Genomic DNA, 19732 nt, shown 5'->3' on the forward strand with positions numbered 1-19732 from the left:
TGGAAAAAGAAAAACCAGGTATTGGATAGTGCATTTTTAGAGGAGTTGATATTGTCTAAGTGTTTTTTATGGAATTTAACTTACCTGTGTAATTTTTGAACTCCCATTTCTCTGTGGAATCTAGTAATGGGAAAGGTAAATATTGTTCAAATTAGGGGCATTTTTTTGTGCTAATGTGACTTTTGTGGGGGTAGGAGAAGCTTAGATGTGTTAAAAGATAAGCTGAGGCACATGAAAATTTTCAAAAGTTTCTTTGAGGCAGCACTAAACTGAAAGTGCTTAGTAGGAGTACTCTCCCAGTAGGAACTAAGAAGTTTTTATAAAGAAGATGTGGAAGTGAACCCAGGAAATTGTTTGATTGACTATAACTTAAGTGACTGCCTTATTTGGGAAAGTCTAGGTGGCTGTTTTTAATTGATTGTTCTTAAGTTTTACTTTCTTGGATTTAGTGCATTGACTCTGGCTTAGATTTGGTTTGCCTGCATAGCCTACCAATGCATTAGAGCTACCCTGGCCTAATAGTCTCCTTATTTAATTATTTTAACAGATGGATTTATGATGAGTTTGAGAATAGAATAGGGGTGAATTTTTGGTTTATGATATTGTATGTCCTTTAAGTAAACTTAATTATAGTTCTGCCCTGGCCCATTTCAGAAGTTTTGGGGGCAAAATATACAAAACCCATCTCACTGGTCTCAGAGAGGGATTAATATTGGGAGAGAGGCCAAGTGAATGAGGCAATGGGTTGACTTAAGTATTTCCTATTAAGCCCAATGGTTGAGAGAGAACTTGGCAGGATGGGACTCCAGTAAGCAAGAAAGAGGAACTCAGCATCTCTCCTCAACCTTGATCCTTCTTGATCCTCTGAGCCCACAGTCTCCAGTGTTTCTAACAATAAGGAACTCTCAAATGATTGCTTAGATTCTGAAATGCAGTCTATGGGTTCTAACTGGTCACACTGACTAGTGGGTGGGATGACTATGCTATACAGGGTTACCTGGACTGGGAGGCTCTTCTCTTCAAGTCTTTCCTTCCATAGTGCTGGATGGGCAAGCTAAGGCAGGGCATACTCACTGCAATGGGCTGGGCAATCTTGTTTTTCTCTTTACTTCCTCTTACCAGCATGTTGCATCTTGCAGCAAGAACTTTTGACTCACTGGCCAGCAGGCATTAAGATTGGGATTAAGGAACAATCAAGAATGTTTCTTTGGGCCTTATGCCTAAATTTTGGGTTCCATTCCAACTTCATCAGAGAACCTGGCCCTAAAGGTTATTGTCACCAGCTAACAAGACAGTGTCTTAATTTTAAATTGATACTCTTGTTTGTGTGAATTCTCCCTCAGGAATGTCAGAAAGAACAGTTATTATTGACAGCACAGGATTTTCACATTTGGGACCCTGACTGTTAGGATGACTGGTTTGCCTGTGAGTAAGGAGTTTCTTGGGATACAGGACTTTCATTGCTAAAACCAGGAAAGTCCCTGACAAGCCAACATGAGTTAATCACCCTGGCTGAGATGCCACCTTAAGGCCATTCAACCCCAGACATAAATTTAGCTTCTTCTACTAGTTGTGCAACCTTGGATATGTTACCAACTCTATCTGAGCCTTGAATTTCTCAGTTGTAGAAGGGTTTTTATGAATATTAAATTATACTAAATTAAATTTCCTAGAATATTTCCTGGTCCATAGTAGATGCCACATTAATATGTGTTCTTATTTCATTTTTTTTAACTTTTATTGGTGCAGCAGAAAATAAAATGATATTCTGAGAAAAAAAACACAAAATAGGAAAAATTGAAGTACTTCTCCGATTTAAAGAATTGGAGAAGTTTTCTGAGTGCCCTTTTCTTCTCAGCTTTCCATCATTATGATAAGCAGCATCAGGATTGGACAATGGAACAGTAATGTATTCCAATCCTAGAGTAGACCAGGGGCCACATATTCAAATGACTGCAGGGGCTATGTAGGAAACATGAATGAGTGAAATGGGATGAATGGGACTTGTGGCAAACAGGCACTAACAGATTGTGGCTACATGGGAAGGAGAGCCCAAAGGGTACCAGATCCTACCAGTTTTTTTTCTAGAGAAGCCATGTGTATAATTTTTAATGTGAAATATACTTATTTGAATATGTTGACATCCAATTTAGGACTTTTAAAAACAATGTATTAGCCAATCAAAATATTCCAAGGATCTTTAATCCTCTCATTGAATTGTTTTACTGGGGAAGAGAGTGCAATTGGATGTCATAATAAGACAACCAAAGAAAGTTTATTCTACCCAGATGGAATAATCACCATTATTAAAAGGAAACCAAAGTAATTAAATGATTATCAAAACAGAAAAAAATGATATGGAATTGTCAGGCTTTGAATTTGGGTTATCTTGTAAATCTAGCAACTCAAGACTAAACCTGTGGAGTTGCAAAATTATAAAGGTAGAACCTGCTAACAAAGCTTCATGAAATTCTTGTATGCATTACCTGACAGATTTCAAAGCAGTTTGAATATTAGTCATCCCAGATATGCCTGCCAAAAAGGGTAGTGTGTTAAAAGAACATCTGCAGCCCACATAAATACCCCCCTGCTGAATTAAACGCAGAGAGGAAATCAGCTTCAAAAGTCGCAGAAGGCAAAGAAGCTGAAACAGCAGTTTTATAGTAAGTGGTTGATAGACTTTCCTGTGGGTGAAACTGTTACTGAGGAGCTAGTTAGTTCCCAGTATGTTACATGTTTGACCTTTAGCTTTTGGTGACAAGAACTTTGGAGGATATATTTGGACTCCTCCTACTCAAGGAATCATTTACACTGTATAAATTAAATACTAGTTTTGTCACGTATGGGGATACTAAGTGATTTATACTCCTCTGAGTTTCAATGATACCATGAAATGAAGAAAAAACTCACTTAACCCTTGAATGTATCTAATTGCACTGTAGAACCAATAAGGCAAACAAATCATAGCAGTTGCTAAAAAAGCAGCAGAGCCCCTGGCAGTAGTATTGTCTTGAATGTTTTCAAACAGCATAAAAATATAAATTCAAACAGAACTAGCCTGCCAAATGGAAGGTGATCTGAAGAATCATCACTGTTATGGTCTGGGCCTTGTGATTTCTGGAGCCTTCGTAGCTGATGGCAGACTCTTCCTCAGTGACCTAACCACATTGTTTTGCCACAGGACAGAGGTTTGTGATCTGTGGCAGATTTCTGTGCATCCTGAATGTCTGGGCCAGAAACCCTATAAAGAGAAATCCATGTATGTGGTATTACTGAGGATGGCCGTATAGTTTCTTCCTTCAGAGGTATGTGTTCAGTGTCTTTTTTGACTCAACATATCCAAACAGCACAGCTGTAGAAATGGGAACAGATTTTCTTTTTGTCTTTTGCTTTCATTTATTCTTGTTAAAAGGGAAACAACTGATTCAGAGTTTAAACGCTGCGCTTGTGACTACCAGTTATATAAAGCCAGAGAAAGAGCGAGCGAGAGAGAGAATCATATATTAAATTCTTTCTTGCTTCTCAACTTAAAAGAAAATTCCTGTGAAATCATTTTAGGTCAAATCAGAGGTTATCAATCTTTCCCTATTACATTGGTAGACTTTGGTTGTAGAGGAGAAATCTGGCATGTGAGTGAGGTTATGATTCGGGAATCAGCTTTTTGACCTTAGAAAATGTTACTGATGAAAGGTGATCTGTTTTATTCTTAATCTACAATTTACCATTTATGCAGCTTCAGGAGCTTATTTGAGACAATAAGAATCATGATTCAAGATCTCAGAATGATTGCTTGTAGGTCTGTCCAACATGAAAGATAATTTCGTGGAATGAATCGTTTAAAGATAGTAAGAGTCCATGATGAAACTACACTCTGGAGTTTGAAAAGAGACAGGGCTGCTTTAAGAGAGAAACAGGAAGTTGTAACTAGAAGCCATCTGAATACTAAGCCAAGGCAGAACGCTCATGAAGTAGCAACTTAAGTGGCAGTGTTTATTCTGAAATTTTCAGGCAGCCAGACTGTCTTAGGCAAATCCTGATAAAATAGCTCTTATCCAGGTTTTTATCTAAGGAATCCCAAGAAGACCGGAGAATGGAGAGACAGCAAAGGTTTATGTCAGAGAAGGATGAGTATCAGTTTCAACATCAGGGAGCGGTGGAGCTGCTTGTCTTTAATTTTTTGCTCATCCTTACCATTTTGACAATCTGGTTATTTAAAAATCATCGATTTCGCTTCTTGCATGAAACCGGAGGAGCGATGGTATATGGTGAGTGCAGAAATTGTAGGATTGATGTGAAACTTGTTGCTTGGGCGTAATTAGAGACTTGTGCTCAGATGGCAAAGTATTGAAACTGGAGAAAATGTGCTGATTGAAATGTCATTAGCTTGATGAAAGGTGCCGCAGCATAATGAATGCTCATCTCTTTCCAGATGAGCTGCCGAAATTTGCCCTGTCACAAGAGTAAATGTCACAGTCATGTTCTCACATGGCATCCATAATGTGATTCTGTTGACAGATGTGGGTCCATTGTCATGTGGGGAGTCAAACCGAGCAAACTGTTTTTGTAATGATAGATATTGGGAAGTCATGGCTCCACAGTCACAAAGAGCAGCCCATCTTTCATAGGAGGAACTGATAAGCATTATAAAGTTCTAGAAATAACATCATTTAAATGGAGTATGGAGTAAATCCTCTTTTGTCAACTAGTTTCAAGAAGGAAATGTTCAGAAACATACCCCACCCCTCCTATTGGAATAATTGTATCCAAATCCATTTTAATTATATAGGCAATATTTTATTTTCTTATAAGAGAGTTTCTTTATGCAATACTTTTCATGTCTTAAGTTGATTTCAGACTTCCTAATTTATAATTCTTGTCATTTTAATGTTATTTGGTATGTACCATTTTTGGGGGGGAGAGGAGGCAAGATGTGGGAAAGCATTTAACATTTTCAACTCCCCAAATATTACTCTTTCTGTGCAATTTACCATGTCATGCCTTTCAGGAAGTTGATAAAATGTGACAGATTATCCATATTGTACTCTCATCTTTGAAAGTAAAATGCAAGACACTAGTAGTCTTAAAACTTACTCACTTTCACATTACTGTTCTGATCTCAGCCTGGTAATGGACAGGAATTTTGAATACAGTGAAAACAGGTGGGGCATTGCTATAATTTATTGCAAAGAAATGTACTTTTTTTATATTTTGTTTCCCTCATTTTGGAAGTCTTTTTTTTTTTTTTCATTTTGGAAGTCTTGAAGCCATTTATATCCCTGAGGTTCAGGGAACAGGATCAATGAACATTTTATATGCTAACCATGTGATGTCCTGATGATAACAATGTACAGTCATGATTTGAGACCATGAGAAATTCTATGCCTTAACCGAATTCCACTTTGAGATACTTAAACTAGGAACTAAAAGTTTTAGGCTAAGCAGTATATTTTTTCAGGAGACTCATGTGCTGATCCCTTCAGAGCACAGGGTTAAATTCCTTTGTATTGAGGGTCTTAAAGCACAAAACTCTCTTTTGAGGGGAAAACATCATGTTGAAGAGAAAGTCAAAGAGAAAGGAAGTGATTCTGTCAGATGTAAAGCCCTGGGCAGCAGTCATTTGCCCTTCTCCATCAACATTGAACCACGATCTTTCTTTCTCTCGACTTGGCTAATGAATAATCAATGAGGATATGGGATGTAATCTGAGAAGCCAGAAACAATGTAATTCTTGGATTAAATTAAAGGGCTATATATGGTTTTGCAAAACAATACAGATTTTAAAATTATAACCTTCTTCTAATAAGAAAAGATTTCTTCACAGCACTGAGTTTGATTAAACTATGACTCATTTTGCCAATTTCGGTTTATCTATCATGGAGATACTGTTTTGTAAAACTTTTGATTAAATTTTGGCGATTTATTAAAATTCAACCATACTTTGTACTCACAGTACATAAATGCAACTTTTATTTTTGAACCTGAAAAAAATTCCAGATTACCTTTAATTCTCAAAACTTCATGAAATACTTTTAAGTTGCGGTTGAAGTCATAAAATATTAGTGTATTGCACAATAGTTCAGATAGCATTTCTTTAAATTGCTATTCTTAAGGTTTATGGTTTATAAGATGGGATTAAGTTGTCTGATTTCTGTTCTTTCACGAATGTTTTATTTGTAAGTTATTGAAAGCAAATTCTGAAACAGTGCAAAGTAAAATGATTATAAAAATTATGAAAACAGAGGCGTTTGGGTGGTTGAGTTTGTTAAGCGGCTGACCCTTGATTTCAGCTCAGGTCATGATCTCAGGATCATGAGATCGCCCTGTGTTGGGCTCCACACTGAGCGTGGAGTCTGCTTCTCTCTCTATCCCTCTCCCTTTGCCTCTCCCCCCACTTGTGCTCTCTCTCTCTAAAATAAATAAATAAAACTTCAAAAAAATTATGAAAATGTGCATATAAATGCATAACTATTCCTTTACTAGAATTCTGAGTATCCTTGAGTTATCTTAAACTATATAAATCAATGAAAATATTTCTAGTGTTGTTTAATTTTTTTGTTGGTATAGAATTATAATTGTTGAAATTTAAGGGGATCTTAAGAGGTTATCTTCTCCAGCTCCCTCGTTTTACAGAGTAAGAAACTAAATCTCAGAACAGTGAAGTAACTTCCCCAAAATTGAACAGCCATTCCAAGGTCCATGTGCTTTTATACATCTATACACATGTCTAATAAGGTTGGTTCCTGTTTATCATACAAGAGCTCTTACCAATAGTCTCTGAAAATAGTCCATATGGGTGGCATTAATGACATATCATATTTCTTCTTCAGGGATGATCTAAGTGTTATATCTGAAATGTTTATTAGGGACTTTCTGTCAGTGATAAAATAGTCTGAGACTACAACAGAGGAACAAGACTGGACATACTAATAAACACGTTTAAATGAGAAGAGGAAAGGAAATGCCAAGTGAATGAAGTGCCCAGTGCTTAAAAATGAATTTGAAATTCATGAATTGGGAAGGAGTCTTAGAGATGATAATTCCAACATCTTAATCTCACAGGCAAGGAAAGGAAAACTTTTTGAGGTGAAGGTCATGTAATCAGCTGCTGAGTTGGAATTCAACCTCCATCTCTACTAAGACATCCTGCCTTTCTGCTGGTATTATGCTGAAATGTATCTAATTTCCTTTAGAAGACACAATAGATGTTAATGCATTTTATCAGTATATCAGGAATCCAACTTAAAAATTCTAAGGAGCAGGGGCTTAGGAAATGAGCAGTTAAAGAAAAGTGAGGGGAAAAGTTATCAAGCAGAACATTTAACTGCTCTCTTACAGTTATTGTTAGAAACAATTTCCAAGTTGTTAACTTTAAGATGTCATATGAAGGGTTGTACAGGCTAAGAAAAATCATGTGTAGTGTTTGGTTTGATTCTCTGTTCATTGGAGATAAGTCTGATACTCCAATTACAAATAATCTATTATTGAAAAATGTCTTCTTTTTTTGACATGAAGGGTCCTAAGATGCTTTTGAAAATCAGTGACATCATTATAACAGTATTTTCACTTCAGGAGAAACAGTAATGGATAATTGTCTCATGACATTCTATGGCTCTCATTATTTCAAAATTCAAGGATTGGAATCTATAACTGTTTAATAGCTAAGCAATGATGATATTCATTTAAATTGGACTAATAGCTTAAATGACATTAATGGTTAAAATATTGATTGACAGCAGGTGGTGCACTTAGTGCTGCTCACTTAGGGCCCTGTATCCCATGTTCATTGTTCATAAAAGAAAAATTGCTCCTTGTTCCCCGGTAGCATTAAGAATTTCATTACACATCACTGGGGGCTCTCATATCTTAGAGGGCATTCATAATGCTATAAGTTTGAGGGGTTGGGATCCAAGCTTACGGACAGAACAATTTAAACCTCTTAGAAGTCTATCTTTGATTTTATGGCCTTACAATCTAAGGGATACTATCTGAACTCATGTGGAAATTCGTTCACTATTTAGTGGACAGAGGAAAATTCCAAACCACAAAGTTCAGATCTTGAATTCATTAAATTATGTCATATTAAACTCTGTAAACTATGTCTGATTCTCTAACAGCACACTTAGCAAGATAATAGGATCAAATAATTCACTCAGTAGCATGTTTTTTGAAATTTATAGGTAACATTGATACGTGATGAATCACTAAGGTTTTAAAAGCTCTCTCTTGAAAAATCATAGGACATTAATTTCATCCTAGCACTGCTTGGAGTTTCCTCAGGATAAAATTGTGCTGCTGAACGAGGTATGGCTCCACCCTCCTGATCCATGTTGCTCTGCTCCAGTCCCGCACTGCCTTCTTGGCTGCCAGGCCTAGAAAAGATGTTTATTACCACTTTGTGCTCCTCCCCCTGACTGGAAGGCCCTTCTGAGGCTTTGTACTTACTCAAACGTGGTGTGCTTTACAGAGAAAGCATTGGATGCTCTTTTGGGGATTTGGGTTTTTAATCCTGATGACTTTCTGTTTTTTCAGTAGCTAGATGCGTTACTTTGGTCGAGTGACTTAATCTCACTCATTTACTTGTCTCATCTGTAAAATGACGAAGAAATGAAAGCACCCTTCTAGCTGCAAAAGTCTTTCAAAATTTAGGCCAAGACTAACTTCAGCCATCAAGCATCTCTCAGCCACTGCAACCCAAACCAGTAACTTTCTTTCCAGAACCCTACCAGACAGGATTTTAGTTAGTGTTATTTCACCACTCTTAGTGCTTCCAGTTCTGCTCTGATTTTGTAGTGAGTACTCGGTAAGTCTTATTGAATTCCTGTCAGAAAGGTAAGGAGAGCGAGTTATACCATCAGAACAGAGAGGGCAGGTTGAGGATGCAGGGGTTTATGGATGCATTCATGTGAAAATCAGAGTGTTTCTGGTTTAATTTGAAGGGATCTGCAGGAAAGGTAATTGGGGTTAAGAGCCCAGTGAACTGAACTTGCTCTCCCTTTAGTGTAAAAGGGTTGATTTTAAGGAGCCTCAGAGATCAGGGCAAGGTTTTCTGTGCTGTAAAGTGTTAGCCAAATAAATGTTGAAAAAGTAAAAAAATTCAAGACATATTGCTCTCTGTAGGTTTTCAAAAGTTGATTTTAAGAAAATAACCTCCTATACATTCTGTTGTGCTTCTGAATCTCTAAGGAGCCTCAGAGGAAGCCCTGAGTGCAAACTACTGTGGTGCCTCAGAAGATCCTCTCTCAGGGTATTAAAGGCTAACTAAGAAGTGTACACATCAAGAAAATGAATCTGTGATTCAAACTGTTTATGGAGACATTATATATAGTCTAAATTGGATTAAAATTACATGGTTAGGAAACTGGTGATATAAAGAATTAACATCTGTGAAACATCTATTATGTTAAAATATAATAGTAAAAATAGCTAACACAAGTAGTGTTTACAATGTGAACTATTTTGTCAAAAGGGCTTTACGTATGTTCACTCATTTAATCCTCACAACAACCTTTTTTAGATGGGAAAACTGAGGCACCAAAAATCAAGTAACCTCCTTAAGGTCACAGATCTACAAAATGCCATAGCTGGGAGTCAAACCTTGGTAGGTCTGGCTCCATGTGGCCACTGGGTATCACAAACCTGGGTGTATTTGTGTGTGCATGTATATGTTGGGGAGGAGGTATCATTTTCGTGTTACAAAAGAGGAAACCAACCCGCAGAGACATGAAATGACTTGCTGGTAACAGGGCTGAGCTTCAAGCCCGGGACCATAAAACCCATGTCCTTTCACACACCTAGCCATAGGAGAGTTGCTATTATTTAATAAATGTCTACTCTGTGCCAGGTGATAGTATCTTAGGAAGTTTACAGAAGAAAGATAGAGACTGAGATATCTAACTATAAATATTATTGCTAATCCTTACCACATCCATGCAAAATACAATGATCTTCAGTTCGCATATAAGGACAAAGAAGCTCAGAAAATTTGCAACTTTGGCCAAGGCTTCACAGAATAATTGGCAAGAAGAAAATTTTGAAAACTCAGGCTCTCAAATTTTGTCCTCTCACCAAAGTCTGCTGCTGATGTGTAGTCAGGGGTGGGGAAAGGAGGCAAGTAGTAAAGTTTTTCTTTTATCTTAAGGCCTCAGAAATATTATCCTATCATAGCAAAAAGCCAGAGTGAGAAATACAGTGGGAGCAATATTGCGAAAGTACGTCCGTGCCAGGAAGCTGGGTTAAAATGTCCCAGAGAGAGGGATGAGGCTGCCCTGGAAACACCTGCCCCAGCATCAGGGAAAACAGTGGAAAACAGTGTTGCAAGTCCACGGTCACTCTGGTTTTGAATGTCTGTGGCTGTCAGAATGGGTGGGGAAGTTACTGTAAATGCCTTATTCTTGTGAATCATGCAAAATAGGCTTTCATCAGGTGTTAGTTTAATTAGGTTGAAATTTTGGAAGGGACTGAAGGTAGAATCTTTAATTATGCCTCTGGGCTCTCCATGCTGTTTGAAACCTGTGTGCGTGAGTCTGGTGGCATGGACTCTGACAGAGTTCTGTGACTGAGATGGCACTTATATTGGTAGGAACTACTTGTTGTCTTATAGGACAGTGCTTCTCATGGCATCAGCATCACCTGAGAACTTTTTAGAAATGCAAGTATGTGGGCCTTAACCCAGGCCTACTGAGTAGGAAACTTGGGGCAGAGTGCAGCAATCTGTGTTTAACAAACTTTCCAGAGATTTCTAATGCACTAGAGTTTGAGAAATAATTCACTAGGAAAATAAAGTTGAACGTGGCAGTTCCTAGTTTTGTCTCCTTTACTTTCTTCTATCTTCTCTTTCTCCATTACCTTCCTGAGATGAAAGGGGGGTTGGGAGAAAATCTCTACTTACTAGAGAGTTCCCTACCCCCCTCTGCTCTTTTACTATTTATATTACTTTGTAATATTTCCCCCTCTGGTTTGAGGAAAAAAATTGATTGTTTTGTGTAAATATTGTAAAATAAATCATTTTGGGGGCGCCTGGGTGGCTCAGTTGGTTAAGCGACTGCCTTCAGCTCAGGTCATGATCCTGGAGTCCCGGGATCGAGTCCCGCATCGGGCTCCCTGCAATGCAGGGAGTCTGCTTCTCCCTCTGGCCCTCCCCCGTCTCATGTGCTCTCTCTCATTCTCTCTGTCTCAAATAAATAAATAAAAAATCTTTAAAAAAAATAAACTAATAAATTAAAAAATAAAATAAAATAAAATAAATCATTTTGTTTTAGTCAGTATGTGGCTAGTTAGATATCTCTATATATTTCTTCTGTAAACTTCCTGAGATGATTGCAAGGGTGTTAGCTACATATAAGCTGGTGGCTGAGATAGTTTCTAGAGAAAAGTTATCTATAATCCTATGTTAGGAACCCCAGAGTGCTGTGAAATGTGTGCTGTGTGTATGTCTGTGTGTGTTTGTGTGTGTGTTGTGTGTGTGTGTGTGCCTATGTGTGTTGTTTAGTATACATTAAGGATGGAGAAAAACATTGGACACCCTACCATGATAGAAGACCTGATGGTTGGGGTCTTTCTGTCATTTCCCACATAACTCTAACCTGTGAGAACATAGAACTTTGACTGAGGCATCCTAAGGTGGGACAGGTTCATGGGCCCCTTTCCACCTTGGGACATCATGGGATACTCTTACTGGCAGGTGCCCCAGGCCTATTCTGAAACCCTTATAGGATTTTTTTCTACACCAAAGCAAGTTGATAATGAGCCAGCACAAAGCAATAAACTGTGTCCTTTTTAGCAACACCCACACTTTCCTTTCATCCTTTGAATTTAGAAGATTGGTGGGAGGGCAGAGAAGGAATGAAATCCTTAAATAATCAGAGAACATTGTATATTTTTACTTTCGGTTGTGTCTGTGATTAATCTCAGGGTAAAACTGTTTGAAACCTGTGTGCATGAGTCTGGTCGCGTGGACTCTGACAGAGTCCTAACAGGAAAACGTTAGGAAATGCATTTAGCATTTGAAATTCACACCCATATCATCTCTCTAAATCATTGTTCTGATAAAGATTTTGATATGATGGGGGAGGCAGATAACTATCAAGTAAAAAGGGAACAATTGTGGAGATAACACTTAAAGTCCAATATTTGTGAATACTAATTTGCAGACCGTTCATTGTTGTCCCCCTATTGGCTTCCTTAAAATATTTGTCACACCCTTTCCTTCTTTATTTCCACATTTTTGAATCCCCAGTTTGTATTTTTTGAATCTGGGTGACTGAAATACTGTCTTAGAATCTCTGCTTTAAAGAGTCTCCCACTTTGTAAAAAGTCCTAATGATGGTAAACGATGCTCTTCCTTGGCTTAATTTTATTACTGTCATCTTAAAATTCCTGTACTCAGATTCCTTTGCTAGATTCTTTCTCATGTAAATATAGACAAATTATAATGTTAACTTCCTTTCCATGTCCTCTCCATATCTTAATTCTCATTTCTCCCTTCAGATAATTGTCTCCCAGTGCTGTTTCCTTAGCTGAAAAACACAGCAAGTCTTTCTCCCAACAAGAAGTTCCCACCGTTCTTTCTCAAGACCTTCTTGCCAACTATCTCTCCCTCTTGAACACCCTTTCTGTTTTTCAGCTGTGCTGGGGCCTTTGATCTCAGCTGCCCTAGTCTGCCGTCCTAAACTGCTTGATGTGCCTGATTAGCACCATGCTCATTGATTTCTGAATACTTCTTTCTAGAAAGTCCTTGCCCTCTACTCTACCTAGAGAATTCCTACACATCCTTAAGAACCTCCTGTGTGAGGCCTTCCCTAACACTGGGGGGGTGGAGTTTTAGTTGGTCTTTCCTTTAGGGTTCCTTAGGACTTTATACATTTACTTGTTTAAAAAAATAGTTTATATCTGTTAGGATGCATTCAGTTGCTAATAACAGAAACCTTGACTGAACCAGACTTAAGCAATAAAGACATTTATTATCTCCCATAAATAGAACTCCAGAGAAGAATAGTCTTCAGGGCTGGTTGATTCAGCAGCCCATTATTGTCATCAAGGACCCAGGTCCTTTCCTTTTCTTTGCTCTGCTATTCCCAGTGCTGACTTTAACATCAGGTGAAGACTGAGGTGTGTATGGAATTTCCTGGCATCCTAACCAGGCCTAATAATATCCTGAGGAAGAAGAGAGCTTATCGCTCCTCTCTCTCTGTCTTAGGATATCAAAGCTTTTCTAAGAAGCTCCCTAACCAGCTTCCCTTCAGTTTTTATTGACCGGAATAGAGTCACATGCCATTCTAGTACCAATTACCAGCAAGGGAAATGGGAACACCCTTGGAGCTGAGGGCGAAGTCAGCTTACCCTCCGTACATAGCTGTGTGAGGTGGGGTGGATAGCTGAACAAATCAGGGCTTTGTTGGGAAAAAGTGAGGGGGTGGGGAGGGATGCTAGGTTGGCAATCAACAGTGTCTGATACACTAATCAAGTTGATATATAATATATAGTTTAAGGATTTATCTTCTTGTTTTAGTAAGGGGCAATGCTTCATTTATCTAGATTATTCATTTCTTCTTCAGTCTTCACATATTAACTACATATGTTTGCTTTAGACTTCTAAATTCTCTTCAGTATCATGTAGCGTTTAAGTATATACCCATGGACTAGTCTGATTAGATACATGTGTAGATGGTCTTGTTGCATTGTATGACTCCAGGGGAGTACCATTTCTACAGAAAAAGAATCTAAAGGGAGCCTGCTGGGGTGTGCCATGCAGTGTGGCAGTGTGTGTAAGTGTATGAACACAGCCTAGGTCTAAACATAGCCAGAGAGATTTTGACACTTCGTGTTTTCAAAGCCGTTCTGTGATCTGTTTCATTATATATAAATATAATCATCATATATAAAAGTAAATCCCCATCCATATTCCTCTAAGAAAAGTCCCTTTAGGAAAATGCTTCAGCATCATGTAAAATGACTGTCAATAAGATGCAGGGGGATTGGTTATAAAACGCAGGCTTAATAGAAGAGACTTAGGAAATACTCATACCTTATTCTTACTGGAAATCAGGATCACAGATTGGGCAAGAGGAAAAGGCCTGGTAGGATTAAAATATTTAAATCTTTTAGGGTTAAGGCCATATTTTATTCATTTTTGTAATTCTCCCAAGTCTTAGAGCAATGCCTTGTGTGTCTGTGACATGAAAGCAGAATGAGGGAGGTAGGGGAGTTTTTTTATATTTTCAATGGGGAGAATGAAGTGAAAGCCAGCCCAGAAAGACAAGGCTCATATTTCTAAATGTTTCTCATTTTGAGTGCCCATGAGGCTTTTTCTTCCTTCCTTCTTCCCTCCTTTCTTCTCCTACAAACATGATCGTGTCAGTTGCCCGTCAGGCATCTGCTATGGGTGTTATATTGCAAGCTCTGCAAGAACAGGAACATCACAGCATTCGGTATGATGTTCCTTACATGTGACATTTTAAAATGTTGGTCACTGACCAACTACATGAGGTTGGAGGATCTTTTCTTCTTGATTCCAAGGGAGTTTGTGGACTTAGACAAAGTTGGGTTACAATTCTGCCCAAAGTGTAGCTTTCCTGAAGGAAAAAGAGATGAAGAATAGCACAGAGTCTCTGTCCTAAACAGTTTCATTGTCTAATGAGGGAGACAAAGCCAAGGTCTGCAAAGCAATGTTGAACAATGTAAGCCTTTATAAAATTGGGCCATAAAGGGTGTGGTTTAAACTGTGAGTGCTATTAGAACTCAAAGATGAAGGAATTCATTGAGCACAGGCTGCATCAGAGCATGGGCTCCCCCACAGGTGGAACTTGAAATGGAATTTGTAGGACTATGAGTGGTTTAGGAATGAAGTATATTGTCCAAGCTCTATCCTGGGGCTTGTATGCTGCTGGGGAGAGGTCAAGGTTCACTAAACAGCATGTCTATACTACTGCCCTCCTAGTTGCCCAAATGCCCAGACACGTAGGGGCAGGGATGCATCTGGACTAGAGTTTTTGCTTGGAGAAGGTGATGCCACCAGGTGGATAGGGGGCAGAGCTCAGGGAAGTGTCAGCTTGTGAGAATATAATCTAGAACAAGGCCTTTGCATGGTATTGCTTTGCCTGGACAAGCTGCCTCTTTTTCTCCTTTGAAAGTAAGGCCAGGGCTTGTGGCTTAACAATGAGAATGGTGGTTTGTGTCCATAAACTGTGGCAGCCAGTCTCTTCTTTCCTTCTGTGCACAGGTGGTTGGTGCTTTCTTTATCCTATACCTTTGTGGGGGTGTACAAACAACCCTTTCCAATAGCATTTTTTTTCCTACTAGCAATCCTTCTTTATCTGTCCCTGCTTTCAAACAACATTGTGCTGGAGTGGCATTAATTCAACACTCCATATTCGTTTCAACATATGGCTAAAGTGCCGAGTGGACATTTGGCTGTCAGAAGCATTGTCAGATTCTGTGGGTGGGTGTCTGGCCTCAGACATTAAGGATCTTTCCAGCCACTGCTCCTGCAGTGAGGGCACTCAAATGGGCATATGTGTTTGTCAACTGAGTGCGCTGTGCAGTTGCTGTTTCCCCACTGGCCTTCACGTTGTGTCAAGATGTTGCTTCCTCTCGAGACTTGGGGTGAGGAGAAGCAGGACTAGAGCCTTTTGTCAAGTGTGTTGAATTGGGTCCTCTGGGAAGCGGACACTGGGAAGAGATTAGTCGTGTGAAAGATTTCTTGGGGAAACTTTTTTGAGGGAAAATGGGGAGAGAGAGGTTGGATGCTGGGACAGCTGTCAGACCTTGGTGCAGCTGTAGCTCCTGTGGAGGGAGGAGTGAGGGGAAGGCTGAGTAGGAAAAGGTTTAGGTTATGGCACAATTCTAAGAAAGGTTTAGCAAGGCTGAAAGGACATCCTTAAGCCATGGTGACCCTTCAGAGCAGCCCCACCTCCCTGCCTCGGTACCCCTACTGAACTCAGTCATCGGCTGGCCTCAGTGAATATGGTCATGGACTCTGGGGCACAGTAGCTGAGACCATTGATCAGCTGCAGTCCTCACAGAGGGAGATCCGTCTGGGAGATGCCTTGTCATGACCATTACATCTGGTCCGCACTGGTGGCAAGCAGCTTACTCCATTTACTCTAGCGCACCTCTTGTTGAAAGCTGGCACCAGAGCTGATACAAAGGTCCAGGCAGGGCCATTTAGGTTTTGAGGCCTTATATGATTTTAACCACAGGGGCCCAGGATTAAGGCGCTCATTATGACAAATAATTGAGTTCCCTGCTTGGGAAAAAACAGTGGACACTTCATATTTACTTGCTGTTGCGCTGAAAGCATATTGCAAAAATAAGCGGCTCACCTTCTGAGAATTTTGAACAGTATTAATATAGGTTCTCTCTATTCAGGCCCCACGCAGATAGTGTCTTGGACTTCCTTTATTTATATCCCACTTGAATAGAAAACACAGGTCATAGAATCACTTATGGTACCTGCCAAATAACTTAGAAAATGAATCCTTCTTAGACAAAGAGTCTTGACAAAGTGATGTTCTTCACAGGCACCCTAAACCACTTGCAGTGTAGATAACGTGTTTTCCCTTCTCTTTCCTGCTAGTTTTACTGTAATCGTTTGATATGGCACATGAAAGTCTGCCCACTGTTCTATGGTGGTTATGTATCCATCACTTATTTTCTCTTGCTAACAAAGGTTAGGATACAGTATTTCTCACTATGATGGAGGAGTGGGCCAAATGCTGAAGCTGGAATGAAGTAAAAATATTATTGAAAGAAAATCTGTTTTTATTCTCACCCATCATTCTCTTTAGGTCTCTACATTATTGCCAAAGTGATAGCACTTACATAAACATTTTATTGTTTTACTCTCCTACCTGAAATATTTCAATAGTTCTACATTACCACTGAGTTAAAAATAAAAACTTTTTAGCATGACCAAGGAACTTACCTTATGACTTGGTCTCTGCCTCTGGCCTGTAGTCTAGAGTTCTCAACGCCTCTCTTTTTCTCTCTATCATTTTTCTCTCCCCCATTTATTCTCTTCTCACACCACTACTGACTCTCTAAATCCACCAGGTTTCTTAAGTCCTTCTGTATTTATACATAATCTCCAGTAGGTTATCCTGGTGATGGTTAACACATTAACACTGCAATTTCAGTGACAACACAACAGAAGTTAACTTTTCACTCACATAATAGTCCAACGTAGGTATTCCTGGTTGGCAGAGGCTTTCCCCCCACCTGGTATCTCAGGGACCAAGGCTCCTTCAGTCTAGTGACTCTGTTTACTTATAGGGCCTTTGTTTCCTCCCCATCTATCTGACAGATGGGGAAGGAGAAGGGGAAAACTCACCTACTTATTCAAAGCTGTGTTCCAGAAGTGGCACATATCACTTTTGCTTATATTCCATTGGGGAGAACTTAACCAGACACGAGTCAGGAAACAATCTCTGACTGAGCATCCACTTTCCTGACAACTGTGCTACACATTGGTGAACATAAATCCTGGGGATCTTTTAGCTGTCTCTGCTGTTATGTACTGCCACCCACATGTGCAACCTGGATCCCAACTTATTCCCTGATTCAGCTTATCTGGACAAATCTTATATGACCTTTTAAGATTCCTCTAAAGCTTTGCATCATTCAAAGGGCTTTGGAGTGTTTTCTCTCTATACTCATATAACAGAGGGCTTACCAGCTGTCATAGCACATGTCACATTGTATTATAATTGTTTGCTTAAGGGTTTGTGTTTTACAAACTTGAGCTCCTATAGGACTGGGGTTGCATTTTTAAGTCTAAAAATGTCTTGTACAAAATAGGCACCCAACAAATTATTAAGTAAATGAAAGGCTATTAGGTGACTGGATTCACAAGAGTGGTAAAACCTTCCAACATTTGATGTTTTAAATAGTGGATTGTGGATTTATCTTAAAACACATACATCAGGCCTCTAAAGTTTCTTTGCTATTTATTAATAAATCCATAATACTAGGAGAGTTTACAGTCCAGATTACCATGAGCATCGTAACATGTAAGTATGTAAACTTAAAAGTCAAGGATTGTTACTTGGGTTCAACTCTTCACTGAAAGGAATGTTGTATCTTTAGAAAGCATTTGCTGCAGGTAAACAGAAACTTGATTCAAAGTTGTTTGAAAAATTAAAGAATGTATTGTATCACATAATGAGAAGTCTAGAAGTAGGGTATCTCCTGAATAGAGTGATCCAATGGTTCGGTGAGGTCATCAGGACCTAGGTTCTGTCTGTATCTTGGTCCTAAGATTCTCAGTATATTGACCATGCCCTTCGACTGGGTCCCCTCAAGGTTGCAAAATATCTGCCAGCAAAAAAATGGGGAAACAAATTGCCTTTTCACGTCCCAAAGGAGAAAAGAAAGAACATCTCTCTCCCAACCATGGACTATAAGTGCCTCCTTTTAGTTTGATGGCACTCTTTTAGATATGTGCTGACTTGTGGACCAAAAACTTTTTGGGAAATTTAATCCACTGACTGATTAGATTACTCAGTATCTGTTAAAGAGCAAAGGTTTTCTTGAAGCATTTGGTTGGATAGAAGTGGAACACTACATCAAAAACTAATGATGTATGGTGATTAACATAACAAAATAAAAAAACTGTTAAAAAAAAAAAAAGAAGTGGGTAGCTTTTCTCTCCAAAATTTGTGGCTCCATTAGGAAGGAAAAACAGGGGAATATATGCTGAATATTCAAGCAATAGTGTCCACACCACAAATATCTTAATGCAATCTATTGAACTGGTATCTATAGAAGAGTGAACAATTTTCTAAGCCAGGTAATGATATAACCTTTTCTCCTGCCACTTCTGTAAGTTCAAAATCATATATTTAAAAGCATCCAGTAGTGAACATTTTAGATTCAGTTCCTCCAATGCAATTGTTTATTCTTTATTCTAGGCCTCATAATGGGATTAATCTTACGGTATGCTACAGCACCAACAGATATTGAAAGTGGAACTGTGTATGATTGTGGAAAACTGGCCTTCAGTCCATCAACTCTGCTGATTAATATCACTGACCAAGTTTATGAATATAAATACAAGAGAGAAATAAGCCAGCATAACATCAATCCTCACCAAGGCAGTGCAATACTTGAAAAGGTAAGGATTCCATCTGATCATATATTTTTGTTTAAATAATTGAGCCATCATATGCAATATGTTAACACACGTGTATGTGTCCTTTTTAAACACCACACTATTGGAACAATTTAGTTGACTAAGGGGGTATACTTAATGTAATTGTTTTGCAAATGACAGATACATTCGATAAAAAGATAGTAATTCTTCTGACTCTGCCTTTCATGATACTTGTTTCAAGTTTTTTTTTTTTTTCTTTTTTAAGAGAGAGAGAGAAAGAGAGAGTGAGGGAGGGAGAGCAGAGGGAGAAGGAGAGAGGAAGAGAGAATCTTACGCAGACTCTGTGCCCAGGATGGAGCCTGATTTGGGGCTCAATCTCAGGATCCTGAGATTATGACCTGAGCCGAAATCAAGAGTCAGATGCTTAAACCAACTGAGCCATCCAAGTGCCCCTACTTGTTTCAAGTTTACACATGTGTTCTAAGTGTCATTGTGTATATTGCCAGCTGGCTACTCAGATCAAATCTCCCTTAAGTCAAAAGGAATATACAGGGGAGTGAAAAAATTTGCACCTGTAAACCTTGATTTGGGATGACTGGCTTTTGGCTGCCAACACAAAACACTGACCACTTGGCTGTTTATAAA

At 38.9% G+C, this 19732-nt stretch overlaps 1 protein-coding gene across 1 annotated transcript in view; it reads left to right on the plus strand.

The window, feature by feature from the left end:
- The first annotated feature begins 3919 nt into the window (after nucleotides 1-3919).
- Nucleotides 3920-19732, plus strand: part of SLC9A9 (solute carrier family 9 member A9) — a 554145-nt gene continuing 538332 nt past the window's right edge. Inside the window, exons 1-2 of the mRNA XM_021678860.1 lie at nucleotides 3920-4265; nucleotides 18906-19108. Of these exons, the coding sequence (XP_021534535.1) occupies nucleotides 4091-4265; nucleotides 18906-19108 (378 nt within the window). The 5' untranslated portion in view covers nucleotides 3920-4090. The remainder of the gene's footprint in view (nucleotides 4266-18905; nucleotides 19109-19732) is intronic.

This window comes from Neomonachus schauinslandi, chromosome 1, assembly GCF_002201575.2.
Source record: "Neomonachus schauinslandi chromosome 1, ASM220157v2, whole genome shotgun sequence".
Lineage (NCBI taxonomy): Eukaryota > Metazoa > Chordata > Mammalia > Carnivora > Phocidae > Neomonachus > Neomonachus schauinslandi.